The sequence below is a fragment of the Chinchilla lanigera genome, unplaced genomic scaffold, assembly GCF_000276665.1.
Source record: "Chinchilla lanigera isolate Chin_1 unplaced genomic scaffold, ChiLan1.0 scaffold00054, whole genome shotgun sequence".
In the NCBI taxonomy this organism is placed as follows: domain Eukaryota; kingdom Metazoa; phylum Chordata; class Mammalia; order Rodentia; family Chinchillidae; genus Chinchilla; species Chinchilla lanigera.
The window spans coordinates 13,954,081-13,978,798 of record NW_004955455.1 but is presented as its reverse complement, the minus strand read 5'-3'; the positions used below and the strand labels follow the sequence as shown (position 1 = coordinate 13,978,798).

General features: G+C 49.8%; 1 protein-coding gene across 4 annotated transcripts in view; it reads right to left on the bottom strand.

Annotated features, from left to right (window-relative positions):
* Positions 1-396: 396 nt before the first annotated feature.
* Positions 397-24,718, bottom strand: part of Nos1 (nitric oxide synthase 1 (neuronal)) — a 180,846-nt gene continuing 156,524 nt past the window's right edge. For all 4 annotated transcript variants that reach the window (XM_005396543.2, XM_013520394.1, XM_013520393.1 and 1 more), the window contains 9 exons: positions 23,793-23,986; positions 21,506-21,675; positions 17,414-17,624; positions 16,759-16,846; positions 15,985-16,106; positions 13,870-14,018; positions 12,037-12,231; positions 7,595-7,713; positions 397-6,248 (listed from right to left, as the gene is read on the bottom strand). In XM_005396543.2, coding sequence (XP_005396600.1) covers positions 6,233-6,248; positions 7,595-7,713; positions 12,037-12,231; positions 13,870-14,018; positions 15,985-16,106; positions 16,759-16,846; positions 17,414-17,624; positions 21,506-21,675; positions 23,793-23,986 — 1,264 coding nt within the window. In that variant the 3' untranslated portion in view covers positions 397-6,232. The remainder of the gene's footprint in view (positions 6,249-7,594; positions 7,714-12,036; positions 12,232-13,869; positions 14,019-15,984; positions 16,107-16,758; positions 16,847-17,413; positions 17,625-21,505; positions 21,676-23,792; positions 23,987-24,718) is intronic.

The following is a 24,718-nucleotide window of genomic DNA, read 5'->3' as shown; positions in this document are numbered from 1 at the left end:
TCTCCAGTACCAAAAACAAATAAACAACAACAAAACAGGAACCAAGTCTGCAATCAGGGCACCCCTGACAGATCACCTTTATTATTTATTTAATATTTATTTTGCAGTGCTGTCGGTGGAACCCAGGGCTCTCCGCCTGGATGATAAGTGCTCTGCTACTGAGCAGCACCCCAACCCCTGAGGTCATCTCTAGAACTCCCTGCACGGCTGGCTGAAACCTCTGTCGTGACAATGTGGCAGCTTGGGCCTCCAGTGACCAGCTGAACTTCCTCCCCCATCCCCAGGGCACCCCTTTATCAGCCTCCAGCCAACTGTGTGGCTTTCAGGGCACCTGATTGTGACAACCCCCCAAAGCATGAGAAATTCCAAGCACACGCAACCAAAGACCACAGCCAACCAAGTTGAATCCACTTTTTAATATTTTAACCATAATGCAAACAGGCATAAATAGACTTTTGTTGAATCCCATAAAATTAGAAGATGAGAACTATACAGAAGAAGAGCATGCGGCAAACGGAGCCTGGGCAACCTCTTGAGGAGCTTGGGGTGGGCGTCGGTCCTTGGAGGAAGGTTCTGGAGCACATGGGACACTCGGCAGAGATTAGCAGCATTGAGAGCTCAGAGGTACGGGACATCTGAGTTTTGGACAGCGCGTGCGTGGTGAGATGGGACCCTGGCTCCACCCACCCCACCCGTTTCCTCCTCCTCACCATGGACACCCGTGGGGACAGACACAGGAGCCTGCAGTCTCGCTTTCTGGGCCTGGAGTGGGTCTTAAAGTCACAGTGACAACACAAACAGCAAGAACGGTGGAGGCAGAGTGCAGGGTACAGGGAGCCTCAGACCCAGAGGGAGGTCGCTGGGCCAAGGGGGTCTTTGTTAGAACCCACGTCCAGGATGCAGCATCGATCCAAACAGAGTCACTCATCCTTCTGGCTCGGAAGGGGTTTGTGAAGCCATACTACTTCCTCCCCCTACAAATCCCTCGGGTCTCAGTGTGCTGGAGGATAAAAGGAAATGACCACTGGGTGGAAGAAAGCTCTACTAGCCATCTCCAGAAGGTCTATCAGAGCAGTCCTGGGCTGGCTACTAGGCACTCTCTTGCTCCTCAAGTCCAAGAGCAATGGTTCTTATCTAAGGGATGTGTGTGTGGAGCTACTGCCCTCTAAGGTGACATTGGGCACTGTCTGATGACCTGTTTGATTGTTTCAATTGGCATCTAGTAGGTGGAGGTCATGGGTACTCAGCATCCTATAATATCAGGACAGCCCCCATGACGAAGGACAATCCAGCTCCAAATGCCAACCACTCTGGAGTTGTCAGATTCTGCGCTAGAGTCGCCTGCAGGTTGGGGACCAAATCTGGGCACTTTCAATGTCCCAGAGTCATTGTCTAAAAGACTGCATTAAGGCACATTTGCCTCTGCCTGCCAGGGCCACCATGTTAATGACTGACTGGGGTGGACCCAATGTCCTGCTTAACCAGAACTGTTTAGATACCTGAGGACAAAACAAACCCATAAATGCTGCTTATGACACAGATATCTTGGTGATGGGGCCCATGATGAGACTCAGGTAGAGGTCAAATTCATTTATGCTTCTTATACCCACAGCTCGGGGGTGATTTGATGCAATATTTTAAGTAATTTTGTGCATAAAATGATTCCACTTGTGGGTGTCATGTTGGCGCTCAAAAAGTTTTAAATTTTGGAGCTTTTTGGATTTTGAGATTAGGGATGAGCAACCTGCAATTGAAAATAGGTGATTAGAGGGTACCTGGGTTCTCATACTTCAGGTACAGCAAGGTCTGGGAGAGGTAACTTTTCCTCTTGGGTTCTCCCTGGTGGGGCTGGCAGTGGACGAGGATGGGTGAGGAGAGAGAGGCCAGGCCAGCATTGCCCCCCGCAAAGGCCAAGTCCATGTCTGTGGTGATCGTTCATATTGGGGCTTTGGAAAGCAAGGCTCCCGGTCAGGTGACATAAGCACACATGGCTGATTACAGCATAGTCTAGAAGCGCACGGTTCTCCAGGGGTGAAAAGGGGGGCTGTGCTTTGAGCTGATACCATAAAGGCGGAGGGGCCCAGATGTCCGCTTGTCCAGCTCGGCAGGAACCATTTGCTCCTCGATCTGGGTCAGGACACTTCTCTTGACCTTGAGTTTAGGGCAAATCCTGACCTCCTGGGAAACCTGAAGCAGGTGGCTGCAGTGTTTGGCAGGAAAACCCTGTGCGCTTAGGCCAGCATCCCCGGACTGGGGGTCACTTTTCTTTCTGTGAACCTAGACTTGGCGGGACCTTAGCAGGTGTCACCCTGAGCTCTGGGAGAAGCTGGCCATCACATAAACCCCACAAATCCACCTTCCCTGGGGCTGTCCTTAATGACCAGGCTCCGCTCTCAAATAGAGGCAAGGCTGTGATTTCGCTGTCCTCACCTTCCACCGGACAGGCATCAGGTCCTCAGATTCAGCCCCTGGAATCTGTACTGGCCCAACTGCCTCCTCCCTTGCTGGAATCTCGGCCATGGCAGTGCCCCACCAGGGACTCAACAGATGAGCCATGCATACTCTAGGCTAAGGCCACGAGCTCCTTTCCCAAGCATAACTTCTGCCACTTTAATTCCCCTTTCTAAAAGGACCCTGAAGAGCCCGGTGTGGTGGCACACGCCTGTTATACCAGCATTGCAGAAACTGAGGCAGGGAGAACTCAAGTTTGAAACCAGCCTGGGCAACTTAGTGAGACCCTGTCTCAAAATAAAAAATAAAAAGGGCTGGTAGATCACCTGTGAATTTGACTTCCTGTACTATAAAACCAAAGCAAACCAAACCACCCACAAGGACTCCCTGTTCCCTACTAATTAAAATCTAAATCCCTTGATATTTACTGACTCTGTCTCTGTCTGGCTCCTGGCCATCTTCCTTGCGTGCTTCCCTGCCCCCACCCCCAGGCTTCCAATCCAGCTCTGATTCACCCACTCTCTCTGTGCACGCCGTTCCTCTCGTTCCATCCACTCCCTGCCAAACTCTTCCCTTCCAAGGTCTACCTGCGAAATCCCACCTGCTTCTCAGACCCCGGACGTCTGCATCAATTCTGAGAATGGCGTCTCAGCCCACCGGACTCTAACCTTCGGCAGGAACTCAACTGTGTTTTCCTTTTCTCTGTCTGCACTATGGTGCCTTCCCCACCGTGGAGACGCAAGATGTGTGATGAAGTAAGTGAAAAGTGAAAACCGTGTTAACGTGTGGGCTGGCTATTGTAACTGGGCCTTGTCTCATCCAATCCACCTGGCTGTACAGGTGGGTCTGTAGCTCAGAAAGGTCAGGTAGCCGTCTGTATAAATGGGGGCAGAGTTAGAATCTGAACTCAGGTCCATTTCCAAAGCTCCATTTCCGTTTCCCCCCAAAGAAAGATGCCTGGCCGTCTCGCCCCAAAGACACCGAGGAAGGCCTCTCTCCTTCCATGGGGTCACTGCATCTGCCCTTCCACACACAGGCAGGACCCCCATTCTTGGGTTAGTTCATTCCTCTTGCTCTCACCCACTTCCATGAAGTGGGGTCAGAGACACTGTAGGTCAGAAATGGCACAACCCAGGGTTACTCCCAAATACTCAGGGCACCCTATTTTTGCTCACCTATTGCTAACCACGCATTTTACGCCTATTGCGGGCCGTGGAGCTAACTAAAAACCACCAGCAGAGGGCAGTATTTACCCACCCTGGATCAGTGCTAAACCCCATCCTGTCTCCTCTCTGCATCTTGATGGGACTTTCCCGACAGCCCAGCTTTCTGGTACCAGGAATCCTGGCAAATGAAAGAGATGTATCAGATCGGCCTTCTGTATTCTAGCAGCTCGTGTCAGGAGATGAAAGGTCTACTTAAAAAAAAGGCCTGCGTGGGAAGAAAGAGGAATCCTGCTTATACAGTCATTTCTTGGACTATGGCAAATGAAGGGATGTTTCCACCTGCTGCGTGAAGGGCAAGGGTGCACAGGAAGGTGCACAGCAAATGCTCCTTATTCAGCAGTGGAAATCCTTCTCGCAGAGAGCTTGATTCATAGAGGGGAGCTCGAATCGATCCCTCTTTGATGGAGGTTGGACATAGCAGTTCAGTCCTGGGGAAAGCGTCCTCAAAGGTTCAAAAATTTGAGAAGGAAGTGCCTGGGAGGAAAGTTACTAGGAGCCAGCACTGTATTGGCAGGAGAGGAGGCAGTTACACCTGGCTTCCCTTCAGCTTGGCAAGGTCAATACCTTGGGGTGCTGAGTGCTTAGTCTCTCTACCTGTGACAGACTGAGATGGGAAAACGAGGGTTAGAGGAAGACAGGTGAGATTATAACTGGGACCAACTCACCTTGCCAAGGCTGGGACCCCAGTGGGCTGCCAGTGAGAGCAGGAAAAAGACACGGATTGACTTTTAAGAATCTTGGAATTGGAGCCCTAAGGATGTTGGTACCTGTGACCCCCTCCTCAGGAGGGCCACAGCACTTTCTCACTGGCAGGCCCCAAACTGAACACCAGGAAAGAAAACCTGTGCACAGGACATAAAGGAAACATAGTTTGTCCACCAGAACAAGATGAGACAGAATTACATAACTAGGGACACCGCACTGACTTCCATCCCCCAAGGCTGGGGTCACAAGGACTTCCTGGCTTTCTCTAGATGCTGCCTGATACTAATTTTTAGTGTTGACATGTAGAAGGGACCCTTCAATCCCAATTACTCTGAGAGGACAAATACAGCAGGATGCTGAGAGAGAAACTGCATTGGCCCTAATCCCTAGTAAAGATTTCGCCGTCCACTTTCTGGATGAATCAAGGATGTTTGTTGAAATTATTTTAGCAGATTAAAGAATGAGGGGATCAATGTTAGAGGGTTGAAAGTGTGAGGATCATATTCTTCCCACCTGGACAGGGGGGTTTCCTGTTAAGATATTTCTCTCAACTTGGTTCCTTTCACCTCTTTTATTTGTGGTACTGGGATTGAACCTAGGGCTTTCGTACTAGGCTACATCTCCAGCGCTTTTTAAAATTTTGAGACGGTCTCACTGAGCCTGTCCATTGCCCAGGCTGGGTTCGAACCTGCCATCCTTCTGCCTCAGCCTCCCGGAGTGCTGGGGTCACAGGCGTGCACCACCACATCCTGCTTTCACCTAATCCCTTTAGTTATTTTATCCCAAAGCTGAATCAGCAAGCCCTTCCTGGTTGAATAGCAAAGTACCAATCGCCTTCCTCCTTGACATTCCTACCAGGCTCCAAAATGTTGACGTTCGATTCATTCATATTCTTTAGGTTCATAATATGATGAGCGGAAACAAAGGACAAGGGACTGATCCCAGGTCTCCCAGTGGCACAGTGAGAAGATCCTTATTCCCAGACAGCATTCATTCTGGGCCTCGCGGGTGGATGCCTGGGGAGAGTCTGTGAGTGTGGTCACATCAGGGGCCCCTGGCTGGGCAGGGAGTTCATTTCCTAGCGAGGACATGAACTGCATCAAAACCTAGATTCATCCAATGCTGTGATGCTCTCTTTTGCAGGGAGATTTTCCCCTTAATCTTCACCTCCCCTCCCTCTTCCCCGACCTTTTTATCAGGACAGTTAGGGGGCTTTCTAGTGTCTCAGGGACATCGGCACAGACTCTGAATTTAGGGCACCTGAGGAAACAGCATGGGCCGGCGGGACATTTCTCGGCATCAAGGGTCTTCCGCCAAGGCGTGGGACTCAGACCTAAGAGGAACACATCCACACGCACAAAGGACACAGGGAGCCGGGCCGGCCGCACGCACGACCAAAACGCATCCCGAGAAAGGATGGGGGACTCGAGCGGCAGAGAGACTGGCTCAGGCTTCTGTCCCGGGCCCGCAGCCTTTCCAGGGACCCCCCGACCGGGACAAACCCTAACAGGAGCGACGGCCGTGATCCAATGGTTTCATGCACCCGCGGTTTGCTTTGGCAGCCAGAAAGCGGGGAGGACACGGTTGTGGAGGAGCCACTGCGGGTCATAAAGGCATCGCACTGCAGCAGGAGAACTCAAGGAGAAAGTCCAGGAGGCCTGGGGACACCACGGAGGGGGCAGAACCCCGAAGAGGGAAACCAGGACGCAGCGACAGGACGAGAGGTGGAACGGGGCCGCACAGGGTCCCAGAGGAAAGGTTCAGCCGTGTGTCCACCTAGGAAAGCCGCGGCCATCCTCACGGGAGCACTTGGGGCGCCACCTGCCATCCCTCTGGGCAACTGGGTCCACTTAGGAGCTGAAAACCCTGTTGGAGGAGAAGGGGACAGAATCAGTGCCACGGCAGCCAGGTGCTCTGCTTCCTTCCAGAGACGGGGGTGGCGGGCAGCGCCTCAGGTTGGGCTTGGGGCTTGATGTGTCTCATGTATTCTGTGGCCCGAGTGTTGTTGGGGCCTGAATGAATGAATCAGTGAATGTCATCAGCACAGCTGGACAGGAATGAGACTTCTGACTATCGAGGACGGTGTAATCTTCAATTATGTGAGCCCGGTGGACACTGTGTTATGTTTTTGTGGTATCGAGGATCAAACCCACAGGTTCCCTACCACCGAGCTACATCATCCCAGCCCCTTTTAGGATCCATTTTGAGACATGGTCTTCCTAAGTTGCCCAGGTGGGACTTGAACTTGTCACCCTCAGCCTCCCAAAGTGCTGGATGACAGGTAAGCCCCACCGCGCCTGGCTACAAAGCCTGTGCTGAGGTAGATGTGTCGTCTTCAAGAGTAAAAGGAAAAGGCGCGGAGTCTGAAGAAGTGACAGTGTCCCTTGTGCTACAGAAAAGGAGGCAGCTGGGTTGTGACCTGCGTTAAGGGCAGAGGCACGTGGCAGGGGACAGGGAAGGGCGCTGGGAGGTGAGACTGCAGTGGAGGTCACTGTGTCACAGAGGTGAGGTGAGGTTTAAATAGTGAGGCTCTGTCCCCATGTCGTGGTGCTGCAGGCTGTTTCCAGCAATTTCTACGGGATGGGTGAAGTTGTCAAAATCCCCTGGATTGTAATTTGTGCCAGGGAGAAAGCCCTCCCTAGTGTTTCTTTTTTTTTGAGGGGGGAGTTTTCAGGAAGCGCAATAGCAGAGGCAGATGGCTCACATTCCACTAGGGGGCGCCCCCATGGCAGGATACCAGTAACTGAAGCAAGGGGTCCCACACTCTAGGGACTCAGATCACCCAGGGAGCTTTTTATAAATTGTAGTACTGGGATTTAAACCCAGAACTTACTCACTGAGTTATAACCCCAGCCCTTTTTTATTTTTTATTTTGAGACAGAGTCTTGCTAAGTTGCAAAGTTGCCCAGGCTAGGCTTGAAATGGTGGTCCTCCTTCCTCAGCCTCCCAAACTGCTGGGATTATAGGTGTACGCCACCATGTCCAGCTGAGAGAGATTGTTAACATGCTAACTACTGCATCCTAACTCCCGAATTTCAGATTCAACAGATCTGGTCAGCCTGGGAATTTGTATTTCTATGGGGTCCACAGATGGCCCTGGTTTTGCTGGTCTGGTGAAGCCATGTCCCCATGGGAAAGTCAGATGTGTCTGTCCCCTGGACTGGAAGAGAAGGCCCTGCTCAGCCCTGGCTGGAGAGATGGAGGCAGCTTACTCATCCGTATCTTTTTTGCTCTCTTCAATGAAGGCAATGGACTCAGATCTAAGGCGGTTGGTCACTTCATATGTGCGCAGGGTGACTCCAAAAATGTCTTCATGGTACCGGTTGTCATCCTAGGGGATAGAAACAGCCAGAGAGCAGCCATCAAGTGCCAGCCCAGGGCTTGAAGAGGGGGCAAACATGCCGCTACTCTGGAAGGAAAAAGACCTAGAGAAGACGGTTCCTAATGACAGGAGGCCGAGCCCAGGGTCGCCAAGGGGGTTTGGTCTTTAAAACTTGGTGTTGGCCAGACTCTGTCTCCCTTGGCAGCTGGCAAAGAGTACTGGTGTTGCCGTTGGAAATGGTGCCTCTGCTTGGTGGATTCTGAGGTTAAAGGAAGCAGTGAGGCCATTCTCTGCCCCCTCCTTCCTCCAACTTATTCCTGCAAACTCAAGTTCAGAGCTGGGCAGTGCTGGCTTAGGTGGGGCCCATCACTGCCTGGAGAGACCAGCAGAAAGGGGAGAAAAGCTAAGTGGCTGGCGGCCACTTGGGGCGGTCCCACCACTGCCATGGTGGAGACCTCTTGAATCTCTGAATTTTAGAAGCAATGTCAGCTTCCTTGGCAGGACTGAGGGGTGGGCAGTCAAGCACGTTCTCACATGGCAGTATCTCTGAGGGTCAAAGGAGGGTAAAGGCGTGTCTCCATGCTGGGAAGGGGCCGTGTCTGGGATGTGCTGAGATCCAGCATCTCTTGGTCCTGAAGGTTTTGGAGAAAGCTGCCCCTCTGGATAGTGGGTTCATTTCATTTGGGGAGGGTTTTTTTAGCTCTACAAAGGCTGATGGAAAAATACAGTGTGTTTAAATAAAAATTATTATGGTAAAAGACATACTGCCATAAATTCCCCTCAAAACACCCTCTCTCACTTTGAACACACTTATCCCATCATTCTTGCCACTTTATGAAGCAGTTTTGGAAGTCCTTTTTCTTGAGTGTCTTCATGAGATGTGATCAAAACTACAGTACATGCTGCCATGGCGTGCCATCTGACAGAAAGGCAGGCTCCTAAAAACATCACAGTATGTCCTCACCCACCTTAGTCACTGGATCTGGCGCCATGGGACTTGTGGCCTTTCCCCAATGTCAAAATGACCATGACAAGTAAGTATTTTGAATCTATTCAAGATGTTCAGACAGCCACAACAGTGCAACTAAAGACACTCATGAAAGAGAACTTCTACAACTGCTGCAGAAAGTGGCAAGAACCTCAGAGTAAGGACGTCCAAGAGGATGTCACAAAATGGAAAGATGCCCCCTGCTCCTGGTAGAATACCAATATTGTCAAAACAACCATTCTCCTAAAACTGTTAGACAGACTGAATGCAGTCTCGATCAAAATACCAACAGCCCACTTCACGGACCTAGAGAAAACAATCCTAAACTTCATATGGAACACAGAAGACGCCCAGAATAGCAAAAGCAATCTTGAGCAACAAGAACAAAACAGGAGGTATTACATTACCTGATTTCAAGCTATACTACAAAGCAACAGTGATAAAAATGGCATGGTACTGGAACAAAAACAGACGTGTGGATCAGTGGAACAGAATAGAGGATACAGAAACATCCCTGGACACATTCAGCTATTTGATCTTTGACAAGGGGGCCAACAGCATGTTGGAGGAAAGATAGCTTATTCAACAAGTGGTGCTGGAAACTAGATATCTGTTTATAGAAGATTGAAACTGGACCTATATCTCTCACCATGTACTAAACTAAAATTAAAATGAATCAAAGACCTAAACAGTGAACCTACTGGAAGATAAAATAGGTAAAACATTTGAAGTCATAGGCATAGGAAAGGATTTTCTGAACAACCTCAACTGCACAAGAAATAACAGCAGAAACCAACATGTGAGATCACATCAAATTAAAAAGCTTTTCCACAGCAAAAGAAGTAATTAACAGACTGTAGAGACAACCTACAGAATGGGAAAAACTTTGCTATTCATTAGTTGGAGGGCTAATATCTAATATGTATAGAGAACTAATAAACAACTAGGCCACCTAAAATAAAAGACCTAATCAAGAAATAGGGAAGTGAAGTGAACAGATACCTCTCAGAGGAAAAAGTTCAAATGGCCAATAAATACATGGAAAAATGTTCAACATCTTTGGCTGTTATGGTTTGTGTCTAGATGTCCCCCCCAAAAGCCTCATGCAATAGTAGGGTTTTTTGGAGATGGCTGAATCTAGAATGTGTGGTTGATTTGTAGTGCAATGCTTGGATTAAAGGTGCTGGGATTAAGGGTGCTGAGATTAAGGGTGGGTGATCGCTAGATCAGTCCCCTGACTGGATTGGCACTGCCCTAATCCTGGTAGACTGGATACAATATAAGGGACAGAAAGAGGCTTGTCCCACCCTCTCTTGCTGCTTTTGGTGTCTTCTGCCACCATGAATGGTTGCCCTCTGCCATGTAGCATCTTGCCTTGGAGCCAGCCAGTTATGGCCTGAACCCTCTACAAACTGTAAGCTAAATAAACCTTTTCCCCATCCACTTTGGGTGTTGAGTATTTTGTCTCAGCAGTGAAAGAAAAGTAGCTAAGACACTGACCATTAGAAAGATGCAAATTAAAGCAATTCTAACATTCTTATACCAGAGAGAATGGCAATCATCTGTAAGTCAAGAAAAATAACAAATGCTGGTGAAGCTGTGGTGAAAAAGGAACCCTTCTACATTGCTGGTGGGAATGTAAACTAGTACAACCATCCTAGAAATCAGTATGGAGACTTCTCAAAGAACTAAAGTTAGAAATTCAATATGACCCAGGTATTCCCCTTCTAGGTATCTTCCCCAAAGAGCTAAAGACATCATACTACAGCAATACATGCATCCCCAGTGTTTACAGAAGCATAATTCATAATAGCTAAATCTTGGAAGCAGCCTATATACCCATTAACAGATGAGAGTACAAAGAAAATGTGCTATCTATACATAATGGAGTACTACTCAGCTATAACAAAGGATGAATTTGAGACATTTGTAGGAAAATGTATGTACCTGGAATATATAATGTTAAGTGAAATAAATCAGATGCACAAGCTTAAATACCATATAATATCTCTCATATGAACAAGGCAAAGTACAGACAAAGAGCACAATAAAGGATGGATAGACGGAGACAACAGGATGGGTCTCTTGCAAATGGGAAGGGGTCCAGGAGACCAAGGGTGAGGGGAGAGGAAAGGGAAGAGAAATAAGTAAAGATGCACCATGTACCGGAACCTGATAATCAGTGAGTGTACACACTGTATGACATAAACGCGGGCTAAGAGTAATAATATCGACAAAAACGAAAACAGGGCAAGGGGAATTAGAGGAGGAGAGAGGAAAGGGGATTAAAGGAAGAATCAAGCTGTGTTATGTACATGTACTGCTCCCCAAGATGCGTGTAAACTGCATGACCTACAAACATGTAGAAGAGGAAAGTAGCAAGGACGCTGGGATGAGTGTGTTTGAACCGAGGGGCAATGTACATTTCTGTATAATTTTTTTTAACTAGTGATTTTTTTTGGATCTAACCTTGTATTCTACAAAGTCCTGGGGTCAGCTACTGAAGATATAGCCATCCCTGCAGCTCTCCTGGGTCCATGATGTTTCTACGAAGAAGTTCTTTTTCTAGTTGCTGGGGTAGCTAAGCATCAGATTTAGAGTAAAGGCTTCTTGCTGTAAATGTCTGAACACCACAGTGAAGTCTGATCACCGTTCATTGAGAAAAGCAGTGGGAAGGGTGGGGGCAGAAGGAAGCGTGGGGCATCTCGGGAGCTTTTCTCCTATTGGTCCATCTGGTCACATGGTTATGACTTTGCTGGCTGAGCTACCAGTTACCTCTACCCAGTCTCTTCCTTTTTTTTTTTTTTTTTTCTTTTGGTACCAGGAATTGAATGCATGACCTCAGGCTTGCCAGGCAAGCACTTATGCCACTGAGCTACATCCCCGGCCTCAGCCTCTTCCTTAAGAGAAAATGCAGTTCCACGCTGAGGTGCGTGGAACGGTGAATGCTGCCTGAGGTGGCTTTCAGACCCCGCTTGTCCTTGGTCAGTCTTTTTGTATCGTGTACAACCTGTACAACTGGATAGGCTGGTTCTGGGAGCAGGAAAAGTTGTGTTAGGATGGCTTCTGTCTAGTTACCCAGGAGTCCCTTTACTTGTTATTTTGACACATTAGAGCTCCCAACCAAATTTACTACACTTAACCTGCCTGCCTGCCTATCCTTCTTTCTCTCTCACCCATAGGTCGGGACCACCTATATCATCTGCCCCAGGCATAAGTGCAAAATGGGGAGCAGGGATATCATCACGGTTCCCCTGATGTCACTGACAGGTGGGCGAGGAAGAGGCGACAGAAAGCTGAGTGCCGGCGAGGGGAGTCGAGAAGCCGGCCTGCCTGCCACTCACCCTCAGCCTGCTGATGAACACGCCAGCATCCTCCTCCGAGAGTCTCCCCTGCTGAGCCATGATGCGCTGGATGGCTTTGAGGACGTCAGCGGCCATGGTGACATCCCCGCAGACGTAGATGTGGCCCCCTTGCTCCTTGAGGGCTCGGTACACGGCCTCGGCCAGCTGCTCTTGTAGGACGTCCTGCACGTACTTCTGCAGGGTGCAGGAGACCAGCTGTGTGAGGCTCCCGGCATGGCTTATGTTCCCCACAGGAAGGATAGGGCGATGCAAGTGCTTGTGGGCAGGCCGGAGATTTTGTGGGGTGGCTCCAGGAAGGAGCGAGTCAGGGGCCAGAAGTGTGAAGCAGGGAAGGTGGGGGTGCTGTCTGGAAGTGTTGAGGGGAGCTGTTTCCCACTTTGGGGGGACTGGAGCATAAAGGACTATGCTCCCCGAAGTCATCTCCAGTCGGGGCACCCAAAGGGGGGGCTGTGGTCTGCTTGCTCCTGGTGGCAGTGGCCAATGTTCGCACGTGGGGTGTGGACATTGTACACTTCTGGTATGCCGGGGTACCTGCAGGTCCCCAGCCTGCAGCACTAGAAAAGCCCAGGCCAACTGCAATAAGAGGGTGCTCAGAGCATGCCCACAGGGTGTGGGCAGGTTACAAGGGGCAACTCCTCCTGCTGCTGGGAGTTTGTCTTGAACTTTCCCAGGATCTCCCAGCCCCAGGCCTTGCTACACTCAGCTGGTAAGTCCTGGATACTTTGCACTGGCTGTTAATACTGACTTATGCTGGTGCCAGCTGGGTGCCAGGTGTCAACTGCTGTCCAGAGCCTCTGAGTGCCACCACCCCCAGGTGTCCTGGCCCCTTTCCTGGGACCAATCACTTGAACCACTCCAAAATCCAACAGAACCATCACCAGTCCCATGTCTGTTCTGATGGGTACTGCCTCTTATAGGCTGTTAAATAAATTATTTTATTTTATTCTTTTGTGGTGCTGGGGATTGAACCTAGGACCTTTGTGCTGAGCTACATCCCTGTCTCTCCCTTTTTAAAAATGGAGACAAGGCCTTGCTAAGATGTGCAGGCTGGGTTTGAACTTGTAATGCTCTTCCCTCAGCCTCCTGCAGTGCTAGGATGACAGGCTTGTACCAGCAACCCTGGCTCAGTGCTAGAACTTCTTTGTTACTCTAGGTGGAAAGCATGCACTCATGAAGCACTTATTCCTCCTTCTCCCGCTTCTCAGGCTCTTGGCCGCCACCAACTTGCTTGGAGTTGCCTGGACTGGAATCAGGTAATGGAGTGTTAAATCCTTCCAATAGTGCTGTGGTTGAGATATGAAGGGTCCCCCAATGACTCGTGAATCTAGGGCTTGACTCCAATGCAGCCATGTTCATATCATGACTGGATCAATCCACTGATGAGCTCCTAGCTGAGTGGGCTGTTAGGGGACAGAGCCCCATTGGAGGAAATAGGTTACAGGGGTATGTACTGTTAAAGGCCAGATCTGGTCCTAGGCTCTTCCTTTCTCTTTGGCTCACTCTCTCTGTCTCTGCTTACCATCTGCCATGAGGTGAGCAGCTTTTCTCCACCATACCCTTCCACCATTATGCTCCTGCCTTGGAGCCAGCAGACCGGGGACTGAACCCTCTGGAATCATAAGCCAACCTGTCTTTTTTACAGTTGTGGGTGTCAGGCATTTTGCCCGACCAAAGGAAAACTAATACAAACAGATCCCTTTCCAGGCTTTTGAAGTACTGAGGGGGAACTCAGAAAGGGCAAAGGTGGGGGAGAGTCCTGAGACAGCTCTCAGAGTGTGTATATGTGAGTGTGTATGAGTGTGTAGGTTTCACCTTTGGTTTGTCCGGCTCCCGGGAGTAGGCCGTGTACAGCTCTCTGAAGACACCCTTGTTCTTGGCCTGCAAGGTCTCCTCCCTGTAGATGTGATCTATCTTGGATTGCCGGCACCCGAAGACCAGGACCATGGGGCAAGGACTTATTCCTGGGAACCAGAAGGCTGTGTGTCACTAAGGATTCTAGTGCCCATGTGGGGATGAGTGGAGATACCAGGGTGGGGAGCTGGGACTTTGAGGTGTGCCATGTAGACTGAGGCTTAGGAACACTGGGGCAGGCGGTACACACACACACACACACACACACAAAGACACACACCCCATGGAAGACGATTTGGTGTGTTCAGGTTTTGATACACTTCCCTTCCCTGGGTTTCCATGCTCCCTGTTGGCACCCCCCATACCGCTTAGCAGCCCCCCAGCACCAGGTAGCACTAAGAGCCCAGACTTGAGTCAGACCTCCTGGGTTCCAATTCCAGCTCTGTGTGATGGTGCACAATTTAACCTTCTATGCCTCAGTTTCTCCAAGTGTGAAACATAAATACAGCTGTCCCTTAGTATTTGCAGCAGAGAGGTACCAGGACCCCTTCTTGAATACTAAAATCTGTGGGTGCTCCAGTTCCTTCTATAAAATGGCACAGTATTTGCATACAATGTATGCACATCCTCCCGTGTACTTTAAATCATCTGTAATGATTATAACAACCAACACAATGTACATGCTACAGATATAGTTGTCATACTGCATTGTTTAGGGGATAATGACAGAAAAGAGTCTGAGCCAGGCATGGAGGTGCATGCACGCAATCCTAGCTAGTCGGGAGGCCAAGGCAGGAGGAGGCAAGTTCAAGGTCAGCCAGGGCAACTTAGCGAGACCCTACTTCAAAATAAAAATACATACAAAAAAAGGATCTGGGGATGTAGTTCAGTCGTACAGTGCTTGCCCAGCATGCACAAGGCCCTGTGTTCCACTGCCAGAACCAGACACACATGAAAGTCGTCACATGTTCAGTATAGACGTACTATTTTCTTCGAATATATTTAATCAGCATTTGGGTGACTCTGAGGATTTGAAAGCCATAGATGCAGAGGGCTGGCTGTAGTAACAGCACCCACCTCATGGGGCTATTGTGAGAAGTAAAAGTGAAATGAAAAACTGGACCTGGCATTTGGTGAGCACTTTATAAATAGCAGCAGTTCTGCTGGAGCCACAGTTCCATGGGAGAGAATTTTCTTTGCATTTAAGTTGTTTTTCTGTCGTGTATATTGCTATGGTCCCAGCACCCCCATTAGTGGTGGGCACTTTTTAGTTGCTTTTTCACATGTTCTTGCCAGCTTGAACCACCGTAACATGTACACGACTGTCCCATCCAGTGGCTGCATCACTGGTGGTACCAATGGGCCTAGGCACCTTCATCGATATTTTTACTAATAAAATTAACAAAAAGTCTATAAGTGGATGGAATCTAGCTAGTTGCTTGAATTTGAATAATCACTGCCCAAGTATAAATATTAATTAATACTAGTCATAGCAATTAATTATTATAATAATTTAATTTCATTAAATTAATAGTTTATCAATAATTAATTCTCTAAAATTTAACATGGAAATTTTACAAGGACCCTATTGCTGGTGTATATAACATGCATTTATATCTGCTGTACCAATAATTAGCTGCCCAGTGGGACAGTCATGCATGTGTCACTGGTGGTTGGTCGGTGGGACGATTGAATTCAAATTGGACCTGCTTGGCTGTGATAAACATGGGAAATCCTCACTTGATGAGTGCTCCCATTGTGGGTTGTCTCCCTCTGCTCCCCCCCAGAGAGGAATGGTTGCGTCTCCCACACAGCAAGCCTGCTCTTGAGAGGCAGTCCAGGGGACAGTCACACAGGCACATCCATTCAGTAAGGACTCACGCCTGCCCCATCTAAAGCTGTTGGTTTAAGGAGCGGCCACCTCTTACTGTCAAAGAAAAGGACCCAGGACAAGCTGTATGGAGGGTTTGGAAGCACTGTTGGAAAGACACCATGAACTTCACCTGTGGGTCGGGTCAGGCCTGCACCTCCACCCCTCCCAGGCAGGCAAGCAATGGAGACTCGGCTCCTACCCACCTTTGTGCTGGATGTCGAATTGCCGTTGCTGCCAGAAGCTTCGGAAGGGGGCAATGCCAGTACCCGGGCCAATCAGGATGCAGGGGACCTGGGGGTTTTGGGGTAGGTGGAAGCTGGGTGCGCTGGACAAGGAAGAGAGAGTCAGAAGTCTTGCTGAGCTCAGGTGTGATTCCAAACAGCAGGGCCCAGGGCAGACCAGGCAGTGAGGCACAAGTCTGGACACGGGACTGTGCATTTCTGGAACCCCTGGGAAGCTCTGATGCTAATGGTATGTGGACCACACTGTGAAGATTCTACTCTCAGTGGCTGAGAAAACATGGTGAGCCACAGCCACAGCTCAGGTACAAAGCAGGTGCCTGTCATAGGTCTCTACTTGGATCTGCCTATTAACAGCGAGTGGGGAAGGGAAAGTTCCAATGGGTGGGGGCAGCTGAATGAAACTGGGGACAGATTGAAGGTGACCTGTAGAAGTTGGGTAGAGTTCCTGTTAGTCTGCAAATTCCACAAAGACTGAGAGTGATGCCTCACTGTAGCCCTGCTGGTAGCACATATGTGCCCTTGAGGAATACTTATCACATAGATTTGCCTTTGCCATGCCCCTCTATCTCACGATCCCATCTCCCTAACACCTAGGAATGATGCGGGATGTCGGTCTCCATTCCCTCCGACCCAGTCATCTCCCTGCAGCCCTCCAGGCTCGTCCCCACCACTCCGACTTGTGACCCCAACATGCAGATTTGAGACGGCCTCTCATTTTTCTTCATTGCCACTCACCCTCTCACAAAACAGGGGACCACTTCATCAGCCTGTATCCGGTTGAGCCAGGAGGAGCACACGCCGTGGTGAATTGGTCCTTCTCCATCTAGCAGAGTAAGAAGCAGGGAGGTCTGGCTGTCCCGCCATCCCTACCTCCCCACACCCTCCAGGGCAGGAAGCTCTCAGGCCAACGCCACACTTCCACTTTGGAACTCATGGTCTCGGAAGACCTCCAAAGGGGGAGAGGGAATGGCAGAGCTGGGGTGACTTGGTAGCTGAGCACCAGCCCAGGGTTCTGTTGGGTACAGGTGGGTTCTATTCAAATCTTGTCCACTGAAATGGCCTTGGTCAAAGTGCTGAGGTGGGTGCATGGGGTCCTGATCGAGGAGTCTGCAGGTGTTGTGCATTTCAACTGCTCTTCAAGGAGGCATAATCCAAGTGCAGAGCTTGGGCCCGCTGCGGCAGTGAGCTGCCCCGGAGAATGGCCAGTGAGCCTTGCTCTAGTCGCTACCTTGGGGTACCAGAGGATTTCCTTGGGTACCAAGGTTTCCACACCTTGGGTGGGAGTGTCCTGCAGGAATCTGGGATTGGGGTTGGGATATGGTCTTTGGGCAGCAATGCAGGGAAGACCTCCAGAGGCCCTAGGGGACTGCAGACTTGCACGTCTGCCCACCTCGGGTATGATAGGAGACGATGGCCACAGTGAGGTGCACCTCGTCGGGGTACATGTCCGGAGAGGAGCTGATGGAGTAATAGCGAGGCTGGAGCAGGGACAGCTGGGTGAGCAGCAGGGTGGCCGGCATCTGGATGGACGGAAACTCCTCCAACACCTCCACCATGGTGGGGTTCTTGCCCCATTTCCACTCCTCATACTCCTGCAACCCCTGCATCAGGAGGGACAGAGCAGAGTGTGAGGCCAGCTACTGCCTATTTCCAGTGGGCACAAAATAAGAGCGAGACCAGGTACCACTTCCAGGGGAGCTGTGCTGTGCAGGGTCTGCATCTCCTGAGGACATTCTGGAACCCATAGTGCCTTGGTTCCTCTGGGCTGCTAACCCCAAATACTTCTGACAGGTTAATCTGGACAATGGAAGTATGTGTCGCAGACAATGGGAATCAAGGTGCCAGTGGATCTGCTGCCTGGGGAGGGCTACTCTTCATGGGTGGCACTTAGTACACATCCTCATGTGGCAGAAGGGGAGTGGTGGGACACACCTGTGATTCCAGCACTTGGGAAGCTGAGGCAGGAGGACCGTAAGTTTGAGCCCAGCCTGGGCTATTTAGTGATTTAGGGAGATTCTGTCTCAAAAGAAGAAATAAAGGAAGGACTGGGGATGTAGCTCAGTGTGAAGGCATGGGTTAAATCCCCAGTACTTAAAAAGTGTGAACCAGCTCCTTTGGGCGTGTTTTCTAAGGATACTAACCCCATGCCTGAGGACAGAGTACTCCTGACCTAATCACTGCCCAACTGCTCTATCTACTCCTTTGGTGCAGTACAAGAGATGGAACCCAGGGCCTCTGGCATGCTAGGCAAGTGCTCTACCACTGAGCTGCTGCTGCATCGCAGCTCTTCTTAACATTTTATTTTGAGACGAGGTCTTGCTAAGTTGCCTAGGCTGGCCTTGAACTTACGATCCTCTGGCCACAGACTCCAAATAGCAGGATTACAGGCTTGCTGATTTGAGACAGTGATGGCACCTCTTAATACCATCACCTTGTGGAGCTGGTTTCAACATATGAATTTCTTGAGGGGGCAAAACATTCAGACCATAGCAGGTATTACTGTTATGCCCATTTTGTAGCTGAGGACACTGAGGGATGCAGAGGTCCTGTGGCTACCAGGTGGTGATGCTGGTGATCTAAAGGAGGATGTGGCGAACTTCAGCTACCAGCCGGTCCTGCCTTGCCACCTGTTCTGTATGGACCATGCGATAAAAAATTGTTTTTACATTTTTCAAAGGTTGGAAAAAAATCAAAAGAAGAGCCATATTTTATCAGACAAGAATAGGAAATGAAGGGCTGGGGATACAGCTCAGTGGCATAAGCACCTGCCTGGCAAGCACAAGGTCAAGAGTTCTATCCCCGGTAGTGCCCCCCCCCAAAAAAAAAGAATAGGAAATGAAATTGAAATTTCTGAGTCCACCAAGACTTTGGCTGATGTGGGGTCACAGCCGCTTACTTATGTGCTGTCTACACTGCCGCACTGCCATGGTGGAATTCAATAGTTGGAACAGAGTCCAAAGGGGCTGCACGCTGAAATGTTTATCACCTCGTCTCGTGCAGAAAAAAATCTGCTGACTCCTTCCCTGGGCTGTCTGGGATGAGAATTTTTGCTCCTAATCCTTATGGTCCCCTGAAGGACAAGAGTGAGGCCCTGTGGGAGTCACGCCTTGGTGACTTCAGGACCCCAGAACAGAACATGGCAGGTGCAACGTGCATACCTGCAGCCTGCTGCTTGCTGAGGAGGCTGGAGAAGCATCCTCGGGAGTGTTCAGGATGATAAGTGACAGCGCAGCAAAAACGGGTTGGAGTGTGTCGGGGACTGTGTTCGGGGGCATATTGACAGCAGAGCCCCGCTCTGCTGGGGAGAGCTCTCTGGGGCTCTGGAGTTGTTTTTCTTATATCTCAGAAGATGCCCTGGTAGTCCCTTATTGCTGGCATAGGAGGCTCAGCTCCTGGTAGCAGAGGTGAAGTGGGTTATGAGTGTGTATAGCAAGGTGCACTGGATAGCGTGGTCCTGGAGACAGTCCTCACCTAATGAATAGGAAATGGCCATTGAGAATGTGCAGCCTGGACCTGCAGCCTCACTGACCTCCAGCTGCTGGAGCACATCTGGCCAAGAGCCCCAGTGGAAGCTGTCTGAGATGGACACCCACCTGGATCTGTCGCACACTTGAGGCTGACGATCATCCCCAGTGCTGATGTGAGTTTGGGTTCTCATGGTGTTATTGCTTATTTCTAGATGTCACCCACCCCCATGCGGCTCTTGGGAGTGGCTGGATCATGGGTGTGTGATACTGGATTAGTCCACTGATTGGCTTAGCGTAGTTCTGGGTGTGGATGATGGATTTACTAAAGAGAAGACTCACCCTGGGTGTGGGTGGCACTAACCAATAGGCGTGTAGCCTGATGGAATAATAAGGGGAAGCAAAAGGAAGGCTCTGCTTCCTGCCTGCCATGCCATGGACTGTTTCTCTTCTGCCATGTTCCTCTGTCACATTGCCCTGCTTTGGAGCTAGCCAACTACGGACTGGAAACCTCTATAAACCATGAACTAAAATAAACCTTTTCTCCTTTAACTTGTGGGTATCAGGTATTTTGCCCAGCCACGAGAAAGTAACTAAGACAAATGGGCTGCTTCCAGTCCAGGACTGAACACAGAAAGGACAGATCCCAAGGCAGGTTCATTCCTGGAATCCCTGCCTTTGGTTCTAGGACTCTTCAAGAAACTTGCTTGTCCCACCATAAACTGCATTGCAATCTGAGAGCCTTCCACCCAGTGTCCTTTTGTGTCCTGTGGTGTTAGCCTTGTTTTAGGATCTGATGATTCTTTCACCCTTCTCTGACTCCTTTTTCTGTTTCCTCTAACATACGTGTTTCCCCGAATAAAAATCCTTGCTCATTTATCCCATCTTAGGGACTTTGTGCTTTTCAGAAGAAAAGGTCATGTATGTATGATTATATACATTTCTACATTATATAGTCCTGCGCAAAGGGCGTGGTCTCTGGCCCCTCTTGATACTGCCCCTCCCCACCACGAACTGCAAGTTTACAATCAAAGTTACATATGTACACAGTGTAAACAGTTAAGTAATTCTGCCAAGCTTCTGATTAAAAATAATGGTCTCCTGTTCCACCAGGAGCATCTGTTTCCAGCTCTCCAGAGGTGACCACTTAGAATTCTCTGTTTCTTCTGGTGTTCATTTCCATATTTCTAAACAATATGCACTTGCTAACTAGCCTCTTCCTCACTGTCCTCATTCAGTCCTTTCTCCTGGACAGGAGACAGAAGCCAATGCATCCTTTGCTAGGGGCGTGCTTGCTGGCAAGGAGACCCCACGGGGAGGTCCTCCTGGGTAGGATCCTTCCTTCTTCTTTGTCTTTCTTTTCCTTTTCCCTTTCTCTTCTCTTTCCCTGTACAAACCCCACCCAAAGCTTCATGCATGTGAGGCAAGTACTCTACTATTGAGCTACAACCCTGGCCATTAAAATTCTTTTATAGTTTTGAGACAGGGTCTGGCTCAGTTGTCTGGATTGCTTTTGCACTCAGCAACTGGAGTATCTGGGATTCTGGGGAGAGTTCCTACTATACAGCCTTTTGGAGCAGGTGACTCCATAGTTTCTGAGCAAGGGTGGTACAAGCTTAGTTTGGCTTCCTGACCATCAGAAGCCTCGTATGTCTCACTGTCCTACCTATAGCTCCTTTCACCAGAGCACTGTGAGATTCTGGATTTTTTCTTCCAAGTGTGGGCTGACTTTGAACTCACGGAAGCTCAGGGTAACAAAGGTGGAAACAGAAATAGAGTAGCAACTTCTGTGGTGGCCAGAGTACTCTAAGTGACAAAGGGGCTGCTCCTGTGCTTTAGATGGTCAGGATCAGGCAAAATGGAGAAACCAATATGGCGACCGTATGCAGATTAGAAAATGGTACCCATTGCTCCAAACTGCCCTCTGTTGGACAGATGTTGGAACAGCAGTGTCATAGTTGGTTAATGCCCAGGAGGTGAAAAGTTCCCATCGAAGTTGGGTGACATCAAGGACCCACCTTGCTGAGGACTAGCAGGCGCTGCTTCTCCTTCTCATTGGTGGCCAGGGAGGCGAACTGCTGCAGCTGCAGGGGTGTGGGTGGTGTGGTGATGTCCAGGTAGTACTTGAAAGCCTGGAAGACGGTGCAGGGAGGGAGGCGGGGCTCGTCCTTCCAGTTACTGATGACGCCTGGGGAGGCACAAGGGGACAGGGAGGTAGAGGAGGGCTCGGGTCCACAGTGAGTCCTGGCCTGCTGCCGTGGCAGAGGACTGACTGGATGAGCAATGTAGCCCCGGGGCCAGGCCATCTGAGTCTCCCACTTTCCACACATCTGCGGGTCCTGGGGAACCTGTGGTCCCCTCATGAGTGCAAGGAGCCCCAAGCCACTTAGTCAAACCAGCTCCAACCTGAAAAAATAAACATGAAGCTGAGTGATGCCTGTCATCTCAGAACTCTGCGAGGCTGAGGCAGAAGAATCTCAAGTTTGAGCCTAGCCTGAAGTCTAGGTAACTTACTGAATTAGGGAGGCTCTGTCTCAAAAAAAAGAAAAAAGAAAGAAAAAAGAAAGAAAGAAACAAGGAAAGAAAAGAAAAGAAAAAAGAAAAAAAGGCTGGGGAAGTAGCTCAGTGTGAAGGTCCTGGGTTCAATCCCTAACCTCACAAGAACAAGCCAAACTAAATAAAAAGAAAAATATAAAAGAGGGGGAAAATAGCATGAGGGAGTTCTGGGTGATAGACATACACACCTCTGACCCCATCTGTCCTCTCATGGAGTCAGCTTCTCACTCGTTGGCAAAAGATGCTCATGTTTAAAATGAAAATCATAGCTAGCACTCATCTAGCGCCTTTTATATGCCAAGTGCTATTCTCAGTACTTTATGTTATCAACTAATTTAATCTTCACAACAATCCCAGGTGGTGAGCCCTATTATTATCCTTACTGAGAAAAATGGAAGCACAGAGAAAGTAAGGGATTTGCCCAAGGTCACACAGCTCTTGAGAGTAGAGTCAGGGAGCCTGGCATCAGATCTTGTTCGAAGTGCTACACTGTACAGCATCCAGCCCTCCATATCCATGGGTTCTGCATTCTGTGGATTCTACCAAGGATGGAAAGTGTTTGGAGAGGGCTTCACCTGTACCGAACACGTACAAGCCTTTTTCCTTGTCATTCTTCCCTAAACCATGTGGCATAACCAACTATGTGCAGAGCAGTTGCCTTGTCTTGGGCATCATAAATAACCCGGAAGTGATTTAAAGTATACAGGGGGTGAGCATAGGTTAGGAATAAACACTTCGCCATTTTAATAAGGGATTTGGGCATCTGTGGATTTTAGTGTCTTCTAGGAGTCCTGGAACCTGTCCCCATAGGTCCTGAGTGATAACTGCTCTTCCTCTGGGTCCATCCCATGTGTCCCTGAACACAAACACTTCCCTCCCAGAGGAGACATGGCCAGGTGGAATTTATTAAGAGAGATATGTCTCTCCAAAGTGGAGCCTCCCTAAGGGATTTTCAGAAGGTCTTTGCGAATGTCTCCCACATTCTGCCGATTTTGCACCTTAGCTCCTTGTACAGGTGGCAGTTGTGGAGTCATGGGCTGCCATGTAAGGTCATCGTGGATCTTCATGTCAGAGCCCTGAGCCCACCTGCAGCTGTGAGATGAAGCACTGAGACCCATTTGCCTTGGAGGGTTCTTCACTAGGAACCCCAGAGATGGTCACTTAACACGTTAGACTTGGTCTAATGAGGTCAAACGCGTGGGCTCCATCCCTCAGTGGCTATCAAGCTTCCTGTAGGTCCTTTTGTGTCTAAGGGGAGTCTGGATCAGGTCTCAGCTGACCTGTACTTGGAGTTAGGTTCAGACTCTAAGAGGAATCAGGATCAGACTTAAGAAGTCAGGATCAGGCTTCAGCTGATATTTACTTGGTGGGAAGTGGGGTATTACAGATTTTCTTATGGGGCGATGGTGGTGAAGAAAATAAAATAGTGACTGTTGCTAGAGTGAGTGTCCAGTGATGAGCACGGTAGAAATCCCTTTGCCCAATGAGCCCTCCACGCCTGGTGTCGTGGTGTCTGCTTGGTCAGCCACGAGGAAGGGCGAGAGTGTCTCCTGAACTGGAGGCAATAGACAGCCACTCTCCTCTGAGGATTGGTGGGGAGGAAGAGGACTGTGTCTCCCCGTCCCACAACCCACACCATCTCTGGACCTCCCGGGGGAAGGGAAGGGAAGTCCGGCCACTTCTTCCAGGTCCTCTCGAGTGTGGGCAGAGAACGGGGCAGGAAGGGAAGGGTCCTAGGGTATCTATTACCCAAAGCCGTGTTCCGCTCCTCCAGCAGTTCCACCTTGACCATCTGGTTGGCAGGGGGCGCATCCTCCAGCCGCTCGATGAGGGCATTCACGAGGTCTTCATGGTTGCCAGGGAAGACCCCCAGGTGGTCGCCAGGCTGGTACTGCAGCTCCTGGTTCCCGTTGGTGTGCAGACGCACGAAGATGGTTGATCGGCTGCATGAGGGACACGGAGGACAATGGGACAAGAGTCACCAGCTTCTGCCCCTTTTCTCTGCATGGTGGGTGTAACTCCCTTCTTCCACTTTCCCTGGGGCCCATGCCATCGAAGCTTATGCCCCATCCTCTTCTCACGGTCACCCAAGGGGTCCTCACTGCAAATCCAGTGGCAGCCCCTGGGCTCACCTGGACAGGGAAGTAGCACCAGACATGACTGCTCACCGCCTCCTCATCACCCTGCTTGGACACCACTGCCTAAGCTCCCCCAGTCTGCTTTATGGCTGCTCCTGCTCAGTCTCTTCTGCTGGTTCCACTTTGTCTCCCCAAACTTTGAACACTGGAGCACCCCAGGGCCCATCCTCAGAAATATCTGCTCCTCTGTCTTCCCGCCTCTGCTTTACTCTTCTGTATTACATCTCCCACCCCCGACCTACAGTATTGCCTGCCTCCTCCTCTGCTTTGTGATCTGTCCCCAGCCAGGACAGCATGAACTCTGTGGCTGGCCGAGCATTTGATTTATCCACTGCTATATTCCTGGTGCCTATCGCAATGTCTGGCACATAGCAGATCCTCAAAAAGTATTTGTTGAAGGAAGGAATCTCAGACTTCTGGGGTAAAACAGCTGCTGGGCAGGCTCTGTTCTCAGTACAAGTTAGGGTTCTCCCAGGGACCAGCACCCCAGTGGAACCACATGCTAACCTGTGAAATTCCATCTTTCCTGAGAATTTC